The 18840-nt window shown below is 42.0% G+C and overlaps 1 protein-coding gene across 1 annotated transcript in view; it reads left to right on the top strand.

Moving 5' to 3' along the window:
- The window catches only part of LOC109952545 (desmoglein-2-like), a 22248-nt gene extending 3913 nt beyond the window's left edge, over positions 1-18335 (top strand). Inside the window, exons 2-14 of the mRNA XM_020587678.1 lie at positions 5100-5222; positions 5579-5734; positions 5932-6073; positions 6195-6355; positions 6497-6631; positions 6734-6919; positions 9109-9521; positions 9625-9767; positions 11752-11973; positions 12115-12357; positions 14798-14928; positions 15461-15751; positions 17013-18335. Coding sequence (XP_020443334.1) covers positions 5100-5222; positions 5579-5734; positions 5932-6073; positions 6195-6355; positions 6497-6631; positions 6734-6919; positions 9109-9521; positions 9625-9767; positions 11752-11973; positions 12115-12357; positions 14798-14928; positions 15461-15751; positions 17013-18095 — 3429 coding nt within the window. The 3' untranslated portion in view covers positions 18096-18335. The remainder of the gene's footprint in view (positions 1-5099; positions 5223-5578; positions 5735-5931; positions 6074-6194; positions 6356-6496; positions 6632-6733; positions 6920-9108; positions 9522-9624; positions 9768-11751; positions 11974-12114; positions 12358-14797; positions 14929-15460; positions 15752-17012) is intronic.
- The last annotated feature ends 505 nt before the right edge of the window (positions 18336-18840 follow it).

The raw sequence follows: 18840 nt of genomic DNA, 5'->3' as shown, positions 1-18840 counted from the left end.
CACCTCTTCCCCCCTTCTTTCCCTCTCATTTTCCTCATTCATCAGTTCCTCAAAATACTCCTTCCATCTTCTTTGCACACTCTCCTCACTTGTTAGCACCTTTCCACCTCTGTCTTTAATCGCCCTTATCTGTTGCACATCCTTCCCCTCTTTATCTCTCTGTCTCGCTAATCTGTACAAGTCCTTCTCACCTTCCCTTGTGTCTAACCTGGCATACAACTCATCATATGCTTTCTGTTTGGCCATTGCCACCTCCTTCTTTACTCGTTCCCCCACCATGTTTCCTTATCTTCTTTCCTCCTTCCAGATGACACACCTATCACCTTCCTACCTGTCTCCCTGATCACTTCTGCTGTAGTTTCCCAGTCATTTGGAAGTTCTTCCTGACCACCCAAAGCCTGCCTCAAAAGCAGACTTCAACAAGAACCAGAAATGGTTTCAGACAATGTGCTGGAGAGTTGTGAAGTGGCCAGCAGTGAGTCAGGATCTAAATCCCATACAGCTCCTGTGTAGAGATCTCAGAACAGCAGCTGGGAGAAGGAACCTTTCAAATGTTAGAGACCTGGAGCAGTTGGTAAAAGAACAGTGGTTCATAAGTCCAGTAGAGAGGTGGAAGAAACTCACTGATGGTTACAGGAAGAGACTGATTTCAGTTATTTTGTCCAGAGAGTGGGCTAACAGATATTAAGCTGAGGCTGTCAATAATTTTGTCCAGTCCAGGGGGATAAATATCTCTGGCTCAACACCAGTCAGTCAGAACTGATGAAGCCTCTTGGATGAGAGGTGAAACGTCTTCGATCTAGAAATCTAAGTCCAGTTGATTTTTTCTAAGGTTTTTGCAGTTTACTATGACATGGATGACTGAGAATCTGCACAGACAAATTTTGTCCAGTCCATTTTTGGAGTTTTCTGAGGAATGTATCAGATTTGGCTTTTTTGTGTTGTTCCAATGCAAACAAAAGAAATAAACATGAGAATATGTCCATGCAGATTCTCAGTCATCCAGGTAATAGTAAGCTGAAAAAAAAAGAGAGAGTTCAAAGACAGGTAACAATGCTCACTGATACCGGGCTATAACAACTCAGTCGTTAGGGGACATTGTTGGCCATCAAAGGACTGAAACACCACCCAGGGGGATAAATACCTCCTGCTCACCACCAGTCAGACAAAACTAATGAAGCCTCTTGGATGAGAGGTGAAACATCTTCTACCTAAAACCAAGTCCAGTTGGATTTTTCAGCATACAGAATACCAAAGAATTTGTGATTGCAACAGTTTTCTGGGAGAAGTGGTGCATTATCTGATAGAAATGCAGGGGTGCCAATATTTCTGGCTATGACTGCGTATGTCGCAGTTTAATATAGATACAATGCACATGCATATGTCAGTTTAAATGGTGACAGTAATTTTTTATATTGGCATAGACAAAACAAATTAGAATTTAGGTTAGTACTTAAGAATACTGTCAGTTTTCAATGAAGATGTGATGAAAATATGAAACAAGAGGTGTAATTTGATATAACTAATAACATATGGCTAGCATAAGCACTTTATCCAACTGAGCCACAAAGGCACTTCTGTTTGTTTCACTCCTCCTGGTGTCAGTGATTGTTTTTAATCATTTCCTTTGGCTTCAGCAGCGATAATGACTTTTGCTTTTGTTCCTGCAGGCTGGTATTGTCTATTCTTTTATTTTTCTGATAAATACAATATGTACTAGCACTCTAGAGAAAAAAAATCGACCCTAAAATCTCATTTTAAAACATACATCGACCAAATGAAACAAACACATATACAAACAAATAAAAATAAATGAGATACACACAAAAGAAGAAGTAATTCAAGACAAAATCTGGACAAAAATCATATGAACAAAATAATTTTTTTTTTTTATACAGTAAGAATAAAATAAAAAAATCAATTTCTAATTGAACATTTAAAATGATAGTGAGCTGGTAATAATATTTAGTTTGGCATTCCATATCTGTATGCCCCTAGATATTTCAGGAAATAATGGCCAGGAAGGTAAAGAGACACAGTTTATCAAGTTTTATAAACCCAAATTCAGTACTTAAATTTGAACATGTAAGTAAACGATGATAAAATAGGAGAACATTTTATTTATTTATTTATTTACTTCAAATCTGTGTTTTGGAAAAGATGAAGCTTTTTAGAGATGAGAGGAACAGGAAATTCATGCATTTCTTGTCCCAGGAAACCCAGTACCAGTACAACTGACTGCCGTTTGGTTATGCCCTGGAGCTGTTGTGCAGAAAAGGGACGAGAGTGGTTTTTTAAGTATTTGGGTGTTCTTGCTATTGCGATCCAAGGAGGAAGCTGCTCTGCAGACAGTGGAGCTGGTTACACACCTGACCAATCTATTGTCTATCTCAGGGTGGTGTTGGGATTCACACAGCATGGCAACATGCCTCTCTCAGGAGAGAATAGCCATGCTGTTATCACTCCTGCACTGGGTCAGTGTGGGTGTGATGAACACGATGCTCCTTGACAGAGCCTCATCACACATGTTGGTGTTCATGGTTGCATCTCTGCCAGGATGAGGGAAGAGTGATCATCACATGTAGTGGGTGGCCTGCAGACATGTCACTCCACATAAACGCAATAGAGCTGCTCACCATTTGGAAAGTGGTATATAGTACTTTGCCCCTCTCTTGACAGGGGTGCCATGTTCTGGTCTGAACCGACAATACGATGACAGCAGTTTACAAAAATTGGCAAACTATAGTCTGCTCGGTACAGCTTCTCCAATTCACCAGATAGCTGCCATATTGGGCACACATTCACCTCCTCTCCATCAGAGTTCTGCACATCCTTGGTGAGCTGAATACAGCTTTGGATGTTATGTCAAGAAGGGGTCCTTGCTCAGGGGATTGGTCTCTCCAAATTCCAGCCTGGATAAGCACATATGGACAAGGTTCGGCAGGGCTCAGGTGGACATTTGCAACACGAAATGTGCATTGTTTTTCTTTGTGAGCTCATGCTCCTCTACTACGCATTCCCACCAGTGCCGCTCAGTCCCTACTTTCTGGACCAGCTTCGGGAGGAGCAGTTGTCAGCATTTTTGATAACCCTTAGAGCACTTCTGTGGTGTTAAGATGCAATCTCCCAAATGGGGGGAGCAATCCAAGCCCACCCAATAATGGGACAGTGGCTGTATCTGAGAGGGGGGAGACTGGAGAACATGGATGTCTCACTGCAGGTTGTTTTCACCATCCAAGGGTTGTTTGTACCACAACGGTGTACACTGTGACGTGGTCAGCTTTTCAGTGCTGGCATGTGGGTAAGGGTCTGGACCCCCTCCTCAGTTTTTCCTGGTAATCTGTGTGCTAGGTAAATTCCTGTTTGAAACCCTTGACCTGGTTCCCCTCAGGTTTCTGTCAGTTAAGCCTGCATTGCTGTTGTCTCTGATGTTTGCAAAGACCGCCAATGAGCTTCATTCTCTTTATGTATCCCTTTCTTGTTTCAGGATTCAGGCAGATGGCAGCACTGCTTTTACTACTGAACCCAATTTACACACCCAAGAGCATCACCAGCTCCTTTAAGTTGAGGGTTGTAACATGGAACAGTTTCTTCCCTTCTCACTGCTTGATGCAGGAAGCCTCCTCTCATCTTTTGTGCCCTGTACATGCTTTGGCATGTAATGTGACATGCACGGCTGTGACTTGCTGCTCTGGACACTTATTCATGCACTACAGGCAGGGGTCCCATGGCCTTCAACTCTCAGCCCAATGGTTGTTGCAGTGGCTATGCAATGTATATCTCTGGCATATCTAGCCTCTGGGAGGGGCCCACCAGGTGGGCATCCATGCACATTCCACCGAAGGAATCTTTACCTCAGCTGCATTGCTCAGGGGAATGTCGGTGGTGGACCTCTGCTCGGTGGCCTTCTGATCCTCACCTTGTTTGTTCTGTGCTTCTTGCAAGATGCCTCCCTCTTCTCCCTAACCCACCCTGTTCTGAGTTCTACTTTGAGCTAGACAGTGTCGAGGGCTAAGTGTGGTTCCCCCCAGCATGTGGACACAGGCAGGGAAGCTTTCCTCCACAATACTACAGCATTCAATACAGAAGGTGCCAGTTTCTGGGAAGTATGACTAGGCGAGTCAACATTAGCCTGTTAACCCTCCTTGGTCCTGTTAGCACAGGGGAGGAGGGTGCACTCTTCCCCACTAGTCAATTGGGGTACACTACTTTATTATTATAATTCAAAATTTTTTATGTTAACATATAATGACAAAGTTTGACTTTGACTTAGATTTTTGACTACATTGTGGCAGCATTGTACAATAGTAAGAGCTCTTTTTTCCAAAGTGGTAAGGGAGTGATCCTTCACATCCCCTGCTCTCCGTCTGCTCAGCTGCATGAGTGAGAGGAGCATAGCCCTTCCCTCCTCTAAACAGAGACCGACATTTGGAAAAATACACTGGAAAAGCAAAGTAGGATGATCAGTGCCAACCTGTGAGGTTATGCTGAGTGATGGTTTAAGGAAGCATGGGGTGTACCACTTGTTAGGTTACCACAGTAAAAACACAGCTATAAGGTGCAGCTGGAACATTGGTGTCCTTGCTGACAGACTACTGACAGCTGTTAGCTGTCTGCTAATAGAACTAGATTAGTCTGAAAACAAGTACTCAAAAGTGCTGGAATAAAATTTCTGAATTGGCATTATTTGGATATACTGACCACTTATTCTCAATCTAAGTGGTTACTTTCATGCCTGAAAAAATGTCAGAATTTAATAAAGTGGCGTCATACTAGTTCAAGGATGAAAAATATAATCGCTTTGAGCCTTGCTCAAAATCTCTGCCAGTTCTTGCCTGGCTGTTGATGCCTAGAATAGAGCTTTCTCCAGCTCTGTGCTGTTGCCTTGCTGGACACCTTCAGTCCCTGTTTCAAACAATGGGGCGTACTGAGCAACAGCTCCCAGTTTCCACTGACAATGAATGGGGAGCTGTCACTATGTGCTCAGCATGTAGCCGCACACTTTGGCCACAAGATGCTCACACAGAGTCAGCAGCCTTTTACTAAATTATGATATGGACCAGCAGCAAAATCTAATCACTGTTGTGTTACATCTTCAGGCTGTTGCTTTGGTTTGGGCCAGTTCTGGAGAAAATCTGGTAAGAAAAAGAAGAGAATGGATTCTACCCCCATCGCCTTTGATGGAAAATGTAGACTACACTCAACAGGAATCTATTGCCAAGGTGAGTCACTGATCTCCACTAACTCTCAGCCAGTAACAGCTTCTGTAAAGATGACAGATAAGAGTAGCCAAGCACTGAAAATCAATACGTCTTCACTGTGCTGCAGAGAATTTGACTGTGGACTATGATATTAGTGGGCACCATTTTTAGTATGTTCTTTTTGAACTGAACATACTAGAAGCGAAAACTGTTTGTACTCAGTGAATTGTAGCACCAAGAACATGTCTGATTATCCATAGCAAGTTCCAAAAGGTAAACAACCCAAACAAATGGGTGCTTTTGTATTTCTACTGCAAATATAGTTAGGTTTTTTTCTGTTTGAATGAAATGATTGGGTCTTCTGCTTTGTGTTTCAGATTCGATCAGATTATGAAAATGAGAAAAACATTGAGTACTTTCTGGAAGGCATTGGTGCTAACCAAGAGCCCAGAAACGTGTTTACAGTCAACTCTAAAAGTGGACTAATTCGTGTGACCCAAGTGCTTGACAGGGAGTTGATTGATACGTACAATGTGAGTGATCCAAGACAGACTTTATTCTGTTTTACTGTACCTTTTCACTTTGATGCAATATTTCAGTAAGTGCTGCTTTTCATGTGTAATATTGAGATATGTGGCAAACATTTCCTACACATTCAAGTCACAGACTATTTGCAAATGTACCTGCAAAGACAGATGGTGGAGAAAACATTTATCTTTTGCTCTTTCAGCTCTCGGGTGTTGCCAAGTTCAACGATGGCAGTCATGCAGAGAAGAAAATTGACATACGAATCAAGGTTGAGGATCAGAATGACAATGCTCCAGTGTTTGGAGTCATGAAGGCCGGGGAGGTGGCCGAGCTCAGTCCTGCAGGTACTGCAATGTTTCTGCTTTTTTGTCCATTGCTCAGAAATTCTCAGCAGACTAAATATTGTGACACTACATGAACTACTATTTAGTTTGATGACTGTTTCATTTATTGCTGTATTTACAGGAACATCAGTTATGAAAGTCATTGCAACTGATGCTGATGAACCAGGGAATGAGAACTCTCAGATTGCCTACTCCATCATAGCCCAGAGTCCATTCAACGACATGTTCTACATGAGCAGTGATGGGACTGTCTTTGTCAAAAAGTCTTCTCTGGACAGAGAGGTACTGTGTGAAGTACAGTGACAGTGTTTTCTATATTTTGGACATAATAAAATAAGAATGTTTTCATTAGATCAAATCATGAAGGACGTTTCTTGAAAAACAATCAATAGTTATGATTTTGTAAATGTTTTCTTATTTCAGAAAGTAGATCAATACATTGTGACAGTGAGAGGTCAAGATCTCAATGGCAAACCAGGGGGAAACAGTGCAACCAGCACTGTTACCATTAATATCCAAGATGTGAATGACAACCTTCCGACTTTGGAAAAAGAGAAGGTAGTTTTCTTTTTCACATTTTTCAGTATGAACTGAATTTAAAGAACACTAATGTTGCTGAAATGAAGCCCGTGACATTCTTCTCCTGTGTTTTACTTGCAGTATGAGGGCAGCATTGAGGAAAACACACAGGGTGTGGAGGTGATGAGACTCAAATCTCAGGACCTGGACCTGAAGAACACAGACAACTGGGAAGCTGTGTATGATATTGTCAAAGGCAATGAGGCTGGGTACTTCAGCATTAGAACAGATCCCGTCACCAACGAGGGAATCCTAATGCTGGACAAGGTACTGCAGTTTAAACACAGAGAAATCATATGTGTCAGAATTCCAGTTTTCATTGGGCTCTTTGTGGTAAATGCAGTGACCATATACCAAGAACAAAAGAAATTAGTTTACAGGGAAGTGAGGTGGCACCACGTATGGTTGCTTTGAAACAGACCTGCCTACTGTTGTTCTGCACATATGAGACAGACAACCCGTCAGAGAAGCGAAGGGACCCGGTACTGTTCACATAGCACCCGAGGGCTCTCACAGAGACCAGGCTGTAAAGCCTGTCAGCCCTTAGGGAAGGTCAAAGGGTTTATTTGTCATATGTACAGTTAGGAAATGTGTTTCCCTGTACAATGAAATTCTTACTTTGCCGTCCACATGAATGCCACATAATACAAGTGAAATATAAAGTGAACTAGAGAAATGCATTTTCTGAAGAGTGCTGAAAGATTGCCCTGAAAACCTTGAACATTTTGACACCTGAATGGTTTTGCTAGCTGAAAGTATGCTGAAGTAGAATTTTTCCCATTCCTTTGAATGGGGCAAGATTTTCAAAATAAAGCGAAATATTTCAAAAGTATGAAGTTTAGAAAAAATCTTGAATAGGACCATGAATGTCATTGAAGAGCTGAATATTTTGATACCTGAAAGTGTGCTGAAGTAGAATTTTCCCATTCATTTGAATGGGGCAAAATTTAGTCAGGACTTTAGCCAAAGTCTAGTCAGGACAATTGACTGAAAGGTTAGATTTGGTAGGAAGTGGACCACTGCTAAATGCTTTTCTACGTAGCAAACAGGTCAGCTGCTGCATACAGATTCACAGTTTCTACAGTTAAATAAAGCAGTTGTGTTCAAGATGAGTCCAGCACAGTCAAAGCTGTTGCTTTATTTTTATTTTCAGCACAGGTCCAAATATCATTTCCTCAAGAATTACAGTATTTTTTTTGGCTTGTTTAGTGGCTTATTACAGGGAGATTTCAGTTTTGCTGCTTAGATGCAATAATGTCTGCAGCTTTACTGCAAGCAAGGAACTTCACTGCAAAATCACTGCTGCAAATAAAAAATAAGGCAACAGACCTTAGGTCTAATAATAAAAACAATTTATTGTCCTCAGCCTGTAAGTTACTGTAGATGGTGGAGCTGCCTCATTGTAAAGATACAGTATGTCTGGCATGGATGTGAATTTCAGTGTTTTGTGGACCTTAAATTCAATGCACAAAATCTAGTGTCACTGGCAGTGTGCAGTATTTGAGTATACAGTCAGGGAAAAAAATTGTGGAACCCCATGCTGATTTTTTAAGTTTGCCCACTAACAAAAAAATGATCAGTCTACAATTTCAATGGAAGGTTTATGTAGATTTTGTGCATTGAATTTAAGGTCCACAAAACACTGAAATTGTATTATTTTCTTTTGGGGCTTTATGGAGTGCTTCATTTAAAGGGGTGGCTTCATTCACAATAGATAGATAACACGATTTTTTTAAGTTCAATTTGAGCTATTCTCTGAAATTTCACCAATATAATGCAGGTGAATGGAGTTTAGTCTGTGGTACTGTGAAAAACCACATCCACAACAGATGTGTGACAAATGAAAGGAAAAACTAGAACTACCATGAAGTGAACAACATCCAAACAGCTTCAGTGCTCCTCTGTTGCAGCGAGGAGGCATCGTTCTTCCATACTCAACATACTTAACATACTCCCTCATTGTGTTCGACACGCTTTTAAGCCATTCAGTAGAGCTGTAATATTAGTCAGTTCACTTATAGAAATTAACCACAGTTTCCAAGTGCAAATCACCAACATCAAACAAATAATCATCAGACTAACTAGTGACCCCTTAATTTTTTTTTATTTCCATTCCTTTATTCAGGATTTCCTTTTAATTTGTCACCTATCTGTATGCTCTGCTGAAGAAACCTCAGACAAGGGCTGAGAACTGTTAACCTAAGATGTTTTATCAGTATGCCTATAACACGGAGTTAGTTTTTTTCTAATCTAAAAACAGTATCTTTGGTTTTATGTGAATAGATGTAAATTGCTCACCATTCTTACATGAATTTAACTTTGTGGATGCTCAAAAAAACAACTTGCATTTTTGCTCTGACTTTACTGGATTTTGAGCTAATATTGACTAATACACACAAATAGCAAAGCTGTCAATAATAATTTGAGTTTCTTGGTTTGTGTGTGCCATTTCACAGGCTGTGGATTATGAGGATGTGAAGGATCTTGATCTAGGAATAACTGTGAGGAACAAGGCTCCACCATATGGATCTGGTGTATATTCAGGGGGTGGTATAAGTTTTGGAGGTGGAGCAGGGGGAGCAGGAGGAGCAGGGGGAGCAGGTGGAGCAGGAGGAGCAAGTGGAGCAGGAGGAGGAGGTGGTGCCGGTGCAGGAGGTGCATCTGGAGGATCATCATGGCAAAGTGTGACCACATATAAAACCTATCCAGTCAAAATCAATGTGAAGAACCAGGTTGAGGGGCCACATTTTGACCCCAAAGTCAAAGCTATTCCCATCTCAGAGGGAGGCCACTCCATCAATATTAACAATGCTATTGCCCGCTATGCTGCAATAGATGGAGACACTGGGAAACAAGCTGAGAATGTCAGGTCAGTGCAATCACATGAATGCCTCTGCAGTTAAAAATACACTGTCAGCTCCAGTTATTTATTATATTCAATAAGAATAACTGATGATGCATTTTTGCTGTAGGTATGCCAAAGGCTCAGACCCTGACAACTGGCTAACCATTGACCCAAAGACCGCTGACATCAAACTGAACAAGATGCCTGACAGAGAATCTCCATTCCTGGTCAATGGGACATATTTTGCTAAAATACTCTGCATTTCAGAAGGTACAATGTTCTATTATATATCTGCTCCAGCTCCAAGTGTTGTACATGTAGGACTAGTACTCTTAGGAAAAAGTATATGTAGAAAGGTATGACACATTAAAGTGACCATGGCATGCTTATGTTACTCTTTTCCAGCCATTTAATGTTTAATCTTGGGTTCCTCTAGATTATCTTTGCACCCATCATAACTCCAAATAGTCTGTAATTATTTCGGAATAATAAAACCAGAGAGCCTCTTTCTAAAAACGAGAGGATAGTTCATGAATGTGCACAACTCCTGCTGCTGGTGTTGTGTCACAAGTGGACAGCACAACGAACCGCAACGGCATATGAATTTCTCCTCCATACTGTAGATAGATAAACAACGGTATACATACAGATGAAAAGAGATGTGTAACACTCTAAACAAAGTGGGTAATTGAGAAACCCCATATTTTCACCAGAATAATGCAGACATAGTAACTTCTCCAGCCTTACAACAGTTCTTTCTAACGTTACAGAAACAAGGCATTAACAGACAGTTAACAGTAGTGGAAACATCACTCCTTTTCAAGTAGCTCCAAGGTCGGTAAATCCAACCGGTGGTCACGGCGTCTTCCCCCACATGACCACATACAGTCCCAAAGTAGTGAAATTAATTCCAACAGGTAGCGTAGCGCCAGCAATAACATCATGGGTTGTTAATTGGCATCACATCACATGCAGCAGACACACTGGCCTCAAGCAGTCAAAACAGGTACTGTGCTCCGGGGGAATCCAGCGTTGATGAGCTGATCATTTACCGCTGTGTTTGGCTTCACAGGCCGGCTGCTTGTAGGTTCGACCCAGTCAGGTAAAACAGTGAGTCCCTGTACAGGAACATTCCCGGACATGCAGTAACCTCAGGGCCTGTATTTTTCTCCACATCTTCTGATCACAGTGCAGTAGCAGGAGGAAAAATATATCCACAAAACTAGGCGCAGTTGAAAAATTCCACTTTCACAATGGTACTAGTGGATGTCAGGCAAGCTCACATGAATGCGCAACTGCCTGGAGATTATGACCATTTAAGGAAATCCTTAAACTATTATGTAATACTTAGTTTTGTTAAAAAAGTCTTGCAAACAAGGATTTGTGAGATGTTTATAAACTGAGTTGCTTCTGCATATAAATACTAGAACATACAGTATGTACACCTCAATTTTTTTTAGCTTTAGGTCACGTCTAAGATGATAATTTGCTGTTGTAACATTGTATGTCAGAAAACAAGGAAAAGCGCCATGGGCTCTTTAATTTTAAGAGTCTAAACTCTGCCAGCAGCTTCTACAGTTTACAGTGGTCATCCCATATACCCTACAATATGTAAGTCATAGATGAAACAAAAATACTAACAATTTTTGCTCATGACCATATCCTTGCCAATAGTTAGCTGTTTGCTGTGAGTATGGCTCTAGAGAAAAGGTGAAAGAGTAATTATAGTCACAAAATATTATTAGGAACATATGAAAAAAATTAATGAATCATCAGCATCAGGAGACAGAAAGTGGGTGGGGTGTGGACTCATGGAGAATGAAGGTCCAGCTTCAAAACATGTAGAATGAGTCACTGTCAGCCAGACAAGAGAGAGAGGTCCGAGGACACCTGATGGGATAGGACAGATGACCTGAGTGAATCCCTGGACATCAGGTGCTCCACATGGCCATCGTCATAGGGCTGATACTGTAAAGCACTTTGAATACACCTAAGTGCATGGAAAGTACAGAAACAGAGGTTCTGGTTTTGTGATCTGAGCTGTAACATAAACAGTTGAACTCACAGGAAGAAAACAAGAAGAAAATAAGCATCGCCTTCAACCTGAAGACATCGTTAGCAGGGCAACATGTCATGTATATGTGTTGTCACCCAGAAGGGATAATGAAGTGTTTGTCTCTAAACTCTGAAGGAAGGAGAAATAAAGAAAGAAAATGCTGATTAATTTGTTCTTGTCTCTGTCTTTCTAACACAGACATGCCTGATAAAACAGCCACTGGCACCATAGCCATCCAGGTGGAAGATTTTAATGACCACTGCCCCACCCTTACCAATAACATCCAGACTATGTGTACCACGCAAGATGCTGTTACTGTGAGCGCTAAAGATGCGGATCCATTCCCTAATGGACCTCCTTTTGACTTTGTCATCGTCCCAGAGGGCACCCAGGGCAAATGGCAGGTTGAGCATCTCAGTGGTGAGTAGAATATGCCAGTTATGTCAAAGACTTCCAGAATGTCCATGTGGAAAAGTCATATCCAACCTTTAGTCTTTAACCAAGAAAACCATTAACTTTAGGTTGATTTTCTACATTTTATGTTTGTCTTGTTGCCCACAGACACTGCGGCTATCCTGAGGGCCCAGGAGCACCTGTGGCCTGGAGTCTATGAAGTGGAATTCAGTGTGAAGGATGAGCAGGGCCTGGCCTGTCCAGAACCACAGAAAGTCCAGGTCCAAGTCTGTACCTGTGAGGATGGAGTAGCATGTGGAAAACGAGGTGCCAGTGGGCAGCCCAGCAAAGAAACAAAGTTAGGACCTGCGGGCATCGGGCTGCTACTGCTGGGCCTGCTGCTCTTACTACGTAAGTAACATGTGATGCTTGTTCTGATGAAGGGTCATGTGATCAGACACTGAACACCTTCATTGTGTACAAGATCATCCCAAGACAGGCTGACTTGACTTTATGTCCAATTTAGGTCAAACATGTCAGCAGAGCAAATGATTCAAAACCAAGACAAAAGTAAGGTGGTAGACGGTGCATGTCTTTTCAGATGTGGAATATTACTTACAGAAGTCAAGACTGGTACTTTTAAATGCCCTTAACTGGTTAATTAAATAATTAAGATCACTTGAAGACTACAGGTATGTGCCAAAAAATTTGAATATCGAGGGAAAGTCCATTTATTTCAATAATTTGTTTCAAAAAGTGAAACTTGTATGTTATATTAGTTCACTACACACAAAGTGAAATATTTCAAGCCTTTATTTGTTTCAATTTTGATGATTATGGATTAAAGACAAAAAAAACCCAAATCCAGTATTTCACAAAATTAGAATATTTCATGTGACCAATAAAAAAAGGATCTTAAACACATGTTGGCCTTCTGAAAAGTGTGTTAATGTACTGTATTATGTCCTCAGTACTTTGTTGGGCCTCCTTTTGCATTAATTACTGCATCAAGGCAGCGTGGCATGGAGGCGATCAGCCTTTGACACAGTTGAGGTGTTATGGTAGCCCAAGTTGCTTTGATATTGGCCTTCAGCTTGTCTGCATTTCGGGGTCTGTGTTCCCTCATCTTCCTCTTGACAATACCCCATAGATTTTCAATGAGGTTTAAATCAGGTGAGTGTGCCGGCCAATCAAGTACAGTTATTCCATGGCTATTAAACCAGGTACTGGTAATTTTGGCTGTGTGGGCAGGCGCCAAATCCTGCTGGAAAATAAAATCTTCAGCTCCAAAAAGCTTGTCGGCAGCAGGAAGCATGAAGTGCTCTAGAATTTCCTGGTAGACAGCTGCGTTGACTGTGGACTTGATAAAAGACAAGGGATCCACACCAGCAGATGACATGGCTCCCCAAACCATCACTGACTGTGGAAACTTCACACTGGACTTTAAGCAGCTTGACTTTTGTGCCTCTCCGGTCTTCCTCCAGACTCTGGGACCTTGATTTCCAAATGAAATGCAGAATATGCTTTCATCTGAAAACAGGACTTGGGACCACTGGGCAATAGACCAGTACTGTTTCTCCTTAGCCAAGCACAGACGCTTCTGACGTTGTTTTTGGCTCAGGAGTGGCTTGACGCATGGAATTCTACAGCTGTAGCCCATGTCATGCAGACGTCTGTATGTGGTGGTTCTTGATGCACTGACACCAGCCTCAGTCCACTCCTTATGAAGCTCCCCCAGATTTCTGAATCGCCCTTGCTTGACAATCCTCTCAAGGCTGCGGTCATCCCTGTCACTTTTGCACCTTTTCCGGCCACATTCTTCCCTTCTTCTTAACACTCTGTTAATATACTTTGATACTGCACTCTGTGAGCATCCAGCTTCTTTTGCAATTGCCTTTTGAGACTTTTCCTCCTTATGGAGGGTGTCAATGATGGTCGTCTGCACAACCGTCAAGTCAGCAGTCTTCCCCATGATTCTGAAGCCTACTAAGCCAGACTGAGACAATTTCAAGGCTGAGGAAACCTTTGCAGGTGTTTTGCATTAATTAGCTGACTAGATTGGGACACAGGGAGCCTACAATGTTGAACTTTGTCATGATATTCTAATTTTGTGAAATACTGGATTTGGGTTTTTTTTTTTGTCTTTAATCCATAATCATCAAAATTGAAACAAATAAAGGCTTGAAATATTTCACTTTGTGTGCAGTGAACTAATATAACATACAAGTTTCACTTTTTGAAACAAATTATTGAAATAAATGGACTTTTCCTCGATATTCTAATTTTTTGGCACATACCTGTAGTATGTAAGCCACGTCAATGCATGTTTCTGTCACTCCAGTATAACACTAGAACTACACAGTTTATGTGCACTACTATTGAATGTACAATAACTACAGCTCTAAGTGAAACTACAAACATTAACGCTACACCGTAAAATCAAACAACCCACTACCACTAACCATTTCATTGGATCAGCTCTGTTTTAAGAACTGAAATGCCCCAGCAACTCAAAGTAACTGGCAATAACCAGTAACAGCTTTGAAATGTTACAGAGAGATTTCTTTTTACTTTAAGATGTGATTACTGGTCTGGCCAGCAGGTGTCAGTAACCAAATGTGGCAATGTTCTTAAGAGGCCCACAGTGCAGTTTCCAGTCAACCAGGACGGCTCTCCCCAAACCTACTGTTGTAAAGAGCTGCATCGATGGCCTGTTACAAGACAAGACATAACCATGTTGTATTGTGCCCCGTAAACTGAAACTACACCACCTTTACTAGGGGATCTCAGAGGAACACTGCAGTCCCCACACTACACAAGTAAGACTAACACTTTGTTGCTGTCATTACAGTCATTCCTCTGTTGCTGCTCTTCTGCCAATGTGGGAGTGGTGCAGGTCTACCAGGGGGTTTTACTGAGATGCCTTTTGATACCAAATCACACCTCATCAACTACCGCACTGAGGGCCAAGGAGATAACACTGTAAGACCACCACATTTACCTTTAATATGAATATCTTAAGAAATATCTTGGTACATTTTTGTGAAAAAATGCTAAATAGCCTTTGAAAGGGGTTACAAAAACTCGATATTTATAGGGCATATTAACAGTAGGTGTGGCAGAATCAGAATCATCTTTATTTGCTAAGTATGGTGAACACACAAGGAATTTGACTCTGGTACAGTGGCTCTCAATGTACTTCTTGTTTCACTGAAGAGAGAGAGAGCATATTAGTTTGAAGAGGTAATCTCTAAAAAGGTACATCTTTATCCAACCTCTGAAGGCATAGAGGATTCTACTAATTGACGTTAGTAAATTTTTTCACTACTGAATCACATTTGAGCTGTCATTTTTGTAGCATTCTTAGAAAACTGAGCCAAGACAACAAAATATCTACCAGCCAGCATAGCTAGCAGAAGGTCTGGTAGGTCTCCTGAAAGCATTTTACAGCTAAAGGCTGTCTGTTTGCTGACTGTTGACTCTAATCTGACATTTGGATCCTTGACCCTTGTAGGAGGTGCCACTGATGAACATGCCAACACAGGTGGATGGGAGTAGTTTCAAAGTGAGGGATAATGGCGCCTCAGTAATGGTGAAGTCTGTCACTTCCATGGATGGGATAAATGGGGCCCAGTTTTCAGGTGGTTTTGCTGGTGGCCAAATGGAAGAAGCATGGGCAAACAGGAACCAGTGGAACATCGGTGGCTCCTACCATACGGTAGGCAGAGCAGCAGGAGGGGGAGGCGGAGGAATTTATGATGGCATAGCTCTGCCAGACCACTTCCTTGGACAGTACTACACACAGGTGAGGAATTAGCTGACCACCTGGAAAGCCTCAACAGTAGGGGTGTGACGATACACTCAGCTCATGAGACAAGATGCTATTTTAACACTATTATTAAGAAATCTTCAATGACAAAATATAACTGGAAAAAAGTTTTTTTATTTGAATGAAAGTCACAAAATGTAAAACAATGCAGGTGCATATAAAAATGGTTTAACTTGTCTTGTAACAAATGTCACTTCAGTTCTACTTTCTGAGTACAAATTATCACATGCACTAAAAGACAACAATATGCAAACACTGTAAAAGGTTTTGCCACAGACTCAGCTGACTGGCTTCTCTCCTGTGTGATTTCACATGAGTCTCTTCAGACCTTAGAACTGTGCATGAACTGTGCATGAGCTTCTAACTTCTAACTGAAGCTTTGTGGGACCTTCTATGCTATTTTGACTCTCACCATGCCACACTGGACAGTGACATCATCCGGTAAAGGCACTGCGTTGACCAATCACGTATGGGGGATGATCAGGGATGTGAACACCCACTGGAAGAAGACTCTTTTGTTTACCTTGTTAGCATGAGCATTCACAGCTATTCACTGTCAAATTTGTGCCACAATTAACACGCCACAATGACATGCCATGCATTTTCATTAGTACTGGATCTTAAACTGTTTTTTTTTATCTACCAGTGCCGACACACTGGTGGTAGAATTGGTGCTAAGGTAGAGTAAGCTATGTTAGCGACGTGGCTAACCAAAACACAACGGAAACTCAAGGGCTGGAAAAATGAATGAGACCACTCACATTGACTCATCACAGTGTGGCCATATTGTACCCGCCTGAAACACCTCACCCCCTGACCAACACGGCCCCATGCATTAAAACACAGCAGGGAGTTGGTTTATGCCGGACTAATGTGAACATACCTGATTCTCTTATGTACTGCTCTTGTGACACGCCTTTTGCCACCACGAGCAATATTGTCACATTTTAATATCAAGATCTCATTGCACGTGATCTCATCACACCTATACTCAACAGCTTATTTCCTTGCAATAACAGCCCAACAACAAAATTTCAGAAAACACAGCTGAAAATAAATACTGAAAATACCAAACAGTAAATGGTCCATATTAAATTTTTATTTTAGTTTTTACTTTGACAATGCATATGCAGCATAGAAAAAGTGGTGATTTTTCTTTTTAATTTGCATGTGCATTCTTAATGGGTTGAGTTCCCATGACCCCTGTAGTTAAGCCTTTTTTGTTTGTTTTCAACAGAAGGCCACTGAAAATGAGAACCTTGGATTTAAGGAAAGTCTCCTGGTGTATGACTATGAAGGCCAGGGCTCCTCTGCCGGCTCAGTGGGCTGCTGCAGCCTCCTGGAGTCTGACAATGACCTGCAGTTCCTCAATGACCTTGGACCAAAGTTCAAGACCCTTGCAGAGGTGTGTGGAGGGAAGACCATCTCAACTGAAGTCAAACAAGCTTTCACTCCCCTGCCCAGTTCCTCCATGAACACTCAGACCTCAATATCAAGTTTGGTGACTGCTCCACAGTTACCCACTCCACCCAAGCTGCAGCCGATCGTTCCCAAAACAGAGCAGACTGTGGTCAGGGAGACATCTGAGCATTCTCAGGTGGTGAACGAAAGCACAGCCACAGTGAGGGGAGGGATGACCACAGTGAAGGAAGGAATGGCAAATCAAGGCCAAATGCTCTTGCTACAGCAGCCTGTCTACTACACCACCGCCCCTATGCTTCAGCCAATGCACTATGTAGTTCAGCCACAAGTTCAGAACACCGTGTTGCTGGCTGAGGCACCGGCCGCCAACATGCAGGGCATGGTATTAGTTAACGGCACCCAGACTGGACCTGCCCAAGGTGTGGTTGTTCAGGGGCAGACAGTGATGTCCAGTGGACAAGGCCAAGGTCCTGGCATGGTGCTGGTGGAGAGGAGTGGAGTCCAGGGTGGTGGTACCAACCTGATCCAAACTGGAAACCTCTCTGGCTCCCAGGCCATGATGGTTGTGGAGGGAAAGGTCCCTGCAGGGTCGATGAAAGTGCTGAAAGGGAGCCAGACCCGTCTCGTGCAGGGAGGTACTCTACAGTCAGGAGGGCTTTCAGGATCTCAGAGAGTCCTGGTGGTTGGAGAACCAACAAGCAGTGGAGGACAGTTGGTTCAGGGAGCAGGAAGTCTTTCCCAGAAGAGTGATGTCTCTGGCTCTCAGAGAGTCCTCCACAGCAAGGGCAGTGTGATCCCTGGATCTCAAAGTAGTGTGGTGGGTTCTTCTACTACCACAGTAAGCACAACCCCCACCTACCGCAAGATAGTGGTGCAAGAGACCAAAGAAATTCACTGAATGAGAGATCATCAGGACAACAGCCAGTCTTTTCAGTGATGCCATTAAGACCGCTCCTCTGGCCTGGTTCGGCTGGTGATGGGATTCAGCTAATGCTTTTAATGCAGTGAATGGAGAGAGGGCAGGTTCCCCATACTCCCTCTTTTTAAATTGGACAATGCAATTCATTATATCATGTGTCATTTAGCACCCACCCCACCAAACAGCACCCTCCTAAAGGTCCGGGTATGACCCAATGTAAGCAAAAGGCCCAGGGTCCAATGTAAAAAATGTAAGGTAGACAATGGAATGGAAATTACATATTAACAAGCCAATCCCTCCACACACACACACACAGAAACACACACCTCTCTGCATTCTGTACACATACTGATGTTTTGTTGTTAGTATGCCATTCATCTGTTAACTAAACTCAGTCTTCATGTTCAATTTTATTTTGTCTTAATCATGTTCTTTTATGGTTTACATGGCTGTATGCTATATCTGTCTGTTTTGCACACAAAAAAAAAAAAGAAAACATACATCTTGAATCTTTAGGGGTTGTTTGTCTTAAATAATCAGTTCATCATGGACAGTATTCTAACCCTAAGTAACGGATGTTTTCAACAATCTATTTAGGTACATTCTTTGTGTGTCAAGTTGAAAAATACTGTAAAAGTCATTCCAACAATAAGCCTTTTGGTATCTGCTGTAAGGGGTTTTTAATTTTTTTACTGGTCCTTGTAATTTGATAAACTACTACTAT

The sequence above is a fragment of the Monopterus albus genome, unplaced genomic scaffold (genome assembly GCF_001952655.1).
Source record: "Monopterus albus unplaced genomic scaffold, M_albus_1.0 scaffold472.1, whole genome shotgun sequence".
In the NCBI taxonomy this organism is placed as follows: Eukaryota; Metazoa; Chordata; class Actinopteri; order Synbranchiformes; family Synbranchidae; genus Monopterus; species Monopterus albus.
The sequence above is the reverse complement of the archived record's forward strand: the minus strand, read 5'-3'. Positions and strand labels throughout refer to the sequence as shown.